At 36.6% G+C, this 7429-nt stretch overlaps 1 protein-coding gene across 1 annotated transcript; it reads right to left on the bottom strand.

The window, feature by feature from the left end:
• Window positions 1–3402: 3402 nt before the first annotated feature.
• Window positions 3403–4344, bottom strand: LOC130836974 (olfactory receptor 2T27). Its single transcript, XM_057709674.1, has one exon. The coding sequence runs from the start codon at window positions 4342–4344 to the stop codon at window positions 3403–3405; it is 942 nt and encodes a 313-aa protein (XP_057565657.1).
• Between the last annotated feature and the right edge of the window lie 3085 nt (window positions 4345–7429).

Raw genomic sequence — 7429 nt, 5'->3', positions numbered from 1 at the left:
TATGAGGGTGTTCTTGTCTGGTTCCTTCAGTTTCTGAAGTCAGGTGGAAATTAGTGTGAAGTGACCCTATGATATGCAGCCCCTCATGACACACTAGAGGCAATGGCAATTATTTGATCACAAGGGTGTGTTATGGACAGGCTAACATCAGTCCTTGAAACATTTTCTGTATGTTTTATTAAAGGTCTTATGTTACAGTTACAGGACATTAATCACCTCTGTAGCCTCATCTCTGCAAGAGGGAATTCTGTGTTAAGTGCAATTTCAAGAGACAAGAGCACTTCTGGGATAGAAATGGATGAGGAAAGCAGGTTTCACTGCCTCTTCTGTATAGTGATGGGTCGATTATAATACCTCATAGCATATAGCACCTTCCAAAGCTAAAGTTGCTTTGCACCAGTTATCTCATATTCTCTTAAATTTATCACTCTGAGGTTAGAATTAGGTTATAATATTCTAATTTAATACTTTGAGAAAGAGGGTTTCAAGAAATTAATTTGTTCAACCTAACATAGTAAGGTTGAACAAATTAATTTCACATCTACAACTAAAGCTTAACAAGAATTACAATGCCAAAGCATCTTTTTAATGGAAATGTAAATTTTCTAACCTCACTGTTTCCTTCCTATCCAGAATTTATTTGTAAAACATATTCTCTATTTCTATATCAGAAAAAGCCAAAACTTCCAATCCTGGTATGCATCATTCTCTCCATGACACAGGTGTTAGAAAATAAATTTTAAACCAAGTGAAGGACTAGGTTGAGGGATCTTAGGCGATCGAGACACAATGATGGCGTCTAAAAGTTGACTCCAACTTCTGGTTCCAATAGATGTGTTATTGAGGGAAAATAGGACAGATTCTTACACTTAGGAATACTGAACAATGTTATCTTTCACCCACATGGAAATGCAAGATAGAAAAATAAGGGGCCTTTGAAAGTTCTATAATTAGATGTTTCTCCTTTTGTTTTCCAAGATGTAGGAGCATTGGGTTTTCTGAAGCATATGCCAACTCCTAGCTGACTTATTTACACATTTTCAGACAACTCAAATATTAATAATTTTTAAATGAGTTAATATATAATTACATTTTTATTTGTGTAATGCAAAATATTTCCTTCTTAGATAATGAAGTACAGATATGTAAACTCCAAGATATAAAAAGGTAGGAACGTGGAAAGACTGAGGACACAAAATAGAATGAGTTTAGCCAAGTAGGGAAAAGCATGGAAAAGAAAAAAGATAAAAACTAATCTCTCTACTTCAGAAGAATATTGGTTAACTACAATTATTCTAATGATTAAACAAATTAAGCTAAATTAAAATATTGTAAAAATAGAAAATAGTAAGTAACATATATTCATTTCCAAAAAAAAATCAAAATTTAATTCTCAAAAAGGTCCCATTTTTTTCATTAAAATCTTTGAAAATAAAATATATTAGGCCATCAGATTATTTAAATACAGTGAAAAAGATGTGATTTAAAACTGTCTGGTTGCTCTTATCAAATCATGCCATTAGGAAGGATAGAGAATGTGGGAGTCATCCACATTAACCAAAGCCTCAAAATCACATTTTTTTACATTGAATCTACACATCTGGGATGATTTTAGCAAAACTTTATGGGAAAAAAGTAAAGGTGCTGATGTCCTCCAAAAATTGATCTACTACTGATGTTAATGGAATTCAGTTGAAAAAATTAATTACATACAGTCAAATCAATTTTTTTAAATAATGATAATGTCAATCCTAATTTGATTGAATTAAATGTTTTGGAAGACCAAAGTCATCATTTCTGGAAAAATAAATTTGATATTTAAATAACACTTGAAATACAATGAAAATATCTGACGTGTTGATGTCTTTGAAGTGGTCGATTTGCAGAGTGTCTAAAGAGAGACTATATATTGAGAAGTTAGAGGAGTAGCTGAAGATAATCATTTCTATTGCCATGACTGACCACAGCAAGAAACAGACAATTACATGGTCTCCAGTGGAATGCAGGATTTGTAGAGAGCAGATGGGTGACCAGTGAAACACTCTTTTTTTCTTTTTTATTGGAATATAATTGCTTTACACTCTTGTACCAGTTTTTGAGGTACAGCAAAGTCAATCATCTGTATTTATACACATATCCCCATATTCCCTCCCTCCCTCGACTCCCCCCCCCCCATTCCAGTCCTCTAAGGCATCATCCGTCATCCAGTTGAACTCCCTTTGTTATACAGCAACTTCCCACTGGCTATCTATTTTACAGTTGGTAGCATATATGTCTCTATGCTACTCTCTCACTTTGTCTCAGCTTCCCCTTCACCCCCCGCCCCCTCAAACCTCGAGTTCTCCAGTCCATTCTCTGCATCTGCATCCTTATTCTTCTCTTGTCACTGAGTTCATCAGTACAATTTTTAGATTCTGTATATATGAGTTAGCATACTATATTTGTCTTTCTCTTTCTCACTTACTTCACTCTGTATGACAGACTCTAGGTCTATCCACCTCATTACATATAGCTCCATCTCGTTCCTTTTTATAGCTGAATAATATTCCATTGTATATATATGCCACATCTTCTTTATCCATTCATTTTTTGATGGGCATTTAGGTTGCTTCCATGTCCTGGCTATTGTAAATAGTGCTGCAATAAACATGATGGTACATGTTTCTTTTTGGATTATGGTTTTCTCTGGGTATATGCCCAGTAGTGGGATTACTGGATCATATGGTAGTTCTATTTTTAGTTTTTTAAGGAACCTCCAAACTGTTTTCCATAGTGGCTGTACCAACTTATATTCCCACCAACAGTGCAGGAGAGTTCCCTTTTCTCCACACCCTCTCCAGCATTTGTTGTTTACAGATTTTGTGATAATGGCCATTCTGACCAGTGTGAGGTGATACTTCATTGTGGCTTTGACTTGCATTTCTCTGATAATTAGTGATGTTGAACATCTTTTCATGTGTTTGTTGGCCATCTGTATGTCTTCTTTGGAAAAATGTCTATTTAGAAATGTCTTCCGCCCATTTGTGGATTGGGTTATTTGCTTTTTTGGTATTAAGCTGCATGAGCTGCATGTATATTTTGGAGGTTAATCCTTTGTCCATTGTTTCATTGGCAACTATTTTTTCCCATTCTGAGGGTTGCCTTCTTGTTTATGGTGAAACCCTCAATTTATTCCCACTAGATTCAAAACCATCCATTTTTTAGAACCCTCCTGTCTTTCAAAAAATGATGAAATCTTCAAAATCCCATAGTGAGCTTTCCAAATTCCAGAATGCCTCACAACTGTTGGCATTTGGGTGACCTATTATTTCCAGGCAAACAATGATTAAATCCAATGATGATTAACTCCTATATCTTTTTCTTCAAACCTCTAGCAGCAAATGCAGTTTCTTTGGAAATTGGTTACCTTCCTGAGTACAAGCACCTCCCCAGTGTTTTCTGTAGGGCCTCTGTGACATCTTTATTTCTGAGGCTGTAAATGAGTGGGTTGAGCAAGGGAGTCAGGATAGTGTAGAAGGCAGACACAGCCTTATCCTGCTCGGGAGTATGGTAAGAGTGAGGCAGAACAGAGGTGTACATGGTGGCCCCATAGAAGAGGCTGACAACTACCATGTGTGAGGAGCAAGTGGATGCTGCCTTTCGCCTTCCCTCTGCCTCACTCATCCTATAAACAGTGATGAGAATCCTTGTGTAAGAGGCTGAGATAACAGAGAAAGGAATGAGGAGCATCATGATGCAGCAGACATACATGGCTGTCTCATAGGCTGATATGTCCATACAGGAGAGGTTGAGAAGGGCAGGTACCTCACAGAAGAAGTGATTGATTTCTCGAGAAGCACAGAAAGGGAACTGCATGGTGACTGGTGTAAGCAAGAAGCCATCTATGGACCCTCCCAGCCAGGCTGCTACCACAATCAACAAGCAGACCTTGTGGCTCCTAAGGACAGGATAGCGCAGAGGGTTGCAGATGGCAACATAGCGGTCATAAGACATGAGTCCTAAAAGGAAGAATTCAGCCCCTGCCAAGGTCAAATAGAGGAAGTGTTGTGCAGTGCATCCTGCAAAGGAAATGGCCCTCTGGCCCATCATCTGGTCAACCAGCATCTTGGGCACAATAGTGGAAATGTACAAGATGTCCATGATGGAGAGTTGGCTGAGCAGGAAGTACATGGGAGTGTGGAGGCGGGAGTCCATGTGGATGAGAATGATCATGATGGTGTTGCTGGCTATGGAGATGACAAACACCAGGAAGATGAGGGCAAATAGAAGCCAGGGGAAACGCATGTTGCTGAACAAGCCCAGGAGGACAAAGTTGGCATACATGGAATAATTGCCTCTCTCCATAACTCTGTAGGATGCACAAAAGAGAGATAGATATGATAGGTAAAGTTAGGCACACAAGATAAATATTTGGTTTGCTTGAAACCTGATGTGGCCACAGACAAATCAAGACAAATTATTTCTCATTGTGTAATATCCCACTTTTTCCAATACTACCTGAGATTGATTTCAATTATAGATTGCTTTAAGAAATTAGTTTTTACCTTTGGGACCTAAGTAGACCCATCTTTAATAAAGATGCTCAAAACTTTCAATTTCTTGGAAGACAATGATATTCTTGATTTACTATTATTTCTTAACTTGAAGGTCAAATCAAAACAATTTTATATCCATTGGCTCAAGAATATTTATTTATTTATTTATTTGTGCTCAAGCACAATCTTACATTGAGGTGGATATACATAAAACATATAAAAATGAGAGTTAAAGGTGGCAGTGTAGAAATATTCTAAACTCACCTCCTCCCATGGACACAACAAAGCTATAGTTACACATGGAATAAGTCCCTGTGAAAGGGACCTAAAAACTGAAGAAACAGAGTCTCCAGAGTAAAGGGTAAAAAAACAGCATAAAGAAGGATAGAAGACACAGAGATATGGTCACACCAAAGAAGAAACCCTACCCCAGCAGTGGCAGTCAACAATTGGGAAGGATCACAAAGGTGTGGTTATTTTCCCTGAGGATCAAGGAATTTCAGCTCCACATCAGGTACCCCAGCCCTTATATCCTATGTAGGACAGACAAGCCCCCAAAACACTTGACTTTAAATAAAAGTAGGGAATACATTAAGGAAAGCTGTAAAACTACAGAGAATGGAAAACCTGCTCTTAAAGGGCTGGCATGCAGATTTGACCCAAAGCCAGTGCAAAAACACCATATTGAAAAGCGTGTGGTCCTTTTTATTACTAATCTTGAAGCATGTACTAGAGAGGCTGGAACCATCTGGGATGCTCCTGGGGGACTGGAACATTAGCAGGAGCCATTTTTGTGGTTTCAGGCTACCTTGCTAATATTGGTGCTGGCAAGTGACAATTTGGAAATTTCTGAGAGCCCCACCCACCTCTAAGCCTCATCTGGATCTCACAGCCACCTGAGAAATAACCTCATCCACCAGGCTATGCACAGGCCTCAGTCACTTTGGTGGCTCACCTGCTCACCAATATACCACAGCAGTATCTGTGATCCTACACAAGATTTCACCTAAAGAATACCCCTTGAGTTCCTGGCTCTAGTGGAAAGGGAAGATTGCTCTTCTGAGCCCTACATGCCATTGCTACAAAAGGCCACTCTTTCCATGCTGACAGAGGTAACTGATTTGCCTAATACATAGAAACAACACAGATAATTAGGTAAAATAAAGGGATGGAGAAATATGTTCCAATCAAAAGAACAGGACAAAACTTCAGAAAAAAGATGAAAATAAAACAGAGATAAGAAATCTACCTGATAAAGAATTAAAAGTAATGGTCATAAAAGTGCTCACCAAACTCAGGAGAAGAATGGATGAACACAAAGAGGACTTCAGCAAAGAGAGAGAAAATACTAAACAACAATTATAACTGAACTGAAAAAATGCATTAGATGAGTTCAACAGGGGTTGGGCTAGGAAGAACAAATTAGCAAGCTGGAAAACAAAGCCATGGAATTCACCCAGAGGGAGCAGCAAAATTTTTAAAAATAAATAAATAAAAAATGAAGATACCTTAAGAGACCTTTGGGACAACACCAAGCAGCATAACATTGGTATATAAGAGTCTCTGAAAGATAAGAGGGAGACAAAAAGCCAGAAAAATTATTTGAAGAAATGATGGTTGAAAATTTTCCTAATGTAGGGAAGGAAACAGACATACAGGTTCAGGAAACCCAGACAGTTCCAAATTAGAAAAAAAAAAAACAAAAAAAACAAAAAAACAAAAACAAAAAACAAAGAGACATACACTAAAACACATGGTAATCAAAATAGTAAAATTTAAGGATAAAGAGAGAATCCAAAAGCAGCAAGAAAGAAAACAAACAACTTTTTATGTACAAAAGAAACCTCATAATGCTAGAAGCAGATTTTTCAGCAGAAATATTACAGGCTAGAAGGGAATGGCTTGACATATTCAAAGGGCTGAAAATAAAAACACTTCAAACCAAGAATTATTTTCCCAGCAATTTTATCCATTAGAACTGAAGGAGAGATTAAGAGTTTCCCGGGTAAGGAAAAGCTAATGGAGTTTGCCACCACTAAAATGGCTTTAAAAGAAATGTTAAAGGAATTTCTTTAAACTGAAAAGAATGGCACTCATTAATGATAAGAAAACACATAAAAGTAAAAATCTTACTGGAAAATGTAAATACACAATAAAGGTAGTGGATCAAACACAAAAAACAAATATAAAAGTTAAAAGACAAAAGTAGCACATTTAACTGAAATTGCAATAATTAGTTAAGAGATAATAAAATAAAAGTCTGTAAAATGTGTCATCAAAGAGATATAAACATAGATAAAGTAGAAAGAAAGCTTTGGCATGTATTTAAATTTTAAATTTAAGTTGCTACTAACTTAAAACACACTGTTGTTTACTTAAGATCCCATATACAAAACTCAAGATAACCACAGGAAAAATCTTATAGTAAGCACACAGGAGGAACTGAGAAAAGGATATAAACATAACACTAAAGAAAACCACCAAAATTCAAAGGAAGCAAGAAAGAGAAGAAAAGAAAAGACAGGAACCACCGAATGGCTAGAAAAATAATTAACAAAATGGAAATAAGTACATCTTATCAAAAGAAAAAAAAAAGATCATTTGTATGCTGTCTAGAAGAGACTCATTTCAGAAGTAAGTACACCTAGACTGAAGGTGAAGTGATGGAAAATATATTTCATGCAAATGGAAATTAAATGAAGGTTGGTGTACCTATACTCATACCAGACAAAACAGATTTTAAAACAAAGACTAATAGAAGACAAGTAAGGACATTACATAATGGTAAAGGGATTGATTCAGCAAGAAAATACAATATTTATAAATGTATATGCACCCATCATAGGGGCACCAAGATATACAAAGTAAATATTAATGGACTTAAAGGGGGCAAT

The sequence above is a fragment of the Hippopotamus amphibius genome, chromosome 15 (genome assembly GCF_030028045.1).
Source record: "Hippopotamus amphibius kiboko isolate mHipAmp2 chromosome 15, mHipAmp2.hap2, whole genome shotgun sequence".
Taxonomy (NCBI): Eukaryota; Metazoa; Chordata; class Mammalia; order Artiodactyla; family Hippopotamidae; genus Hippopotamus; species Hippopotamus amphibius.
Note: the sequence above shows the minus strand (reverse complement) of the source record. Positions and strands in the feature narration are given on the sequence as shown.

Coding starts and splice junctions, on each gene's coding strand:
- LOC130836974 (XM_057709674.1), bottom strand. CDS start 4,344: ATGGAGAGAGGCAATTATTCCATGTATGCCAACTTTGTCCTCCTGGGC.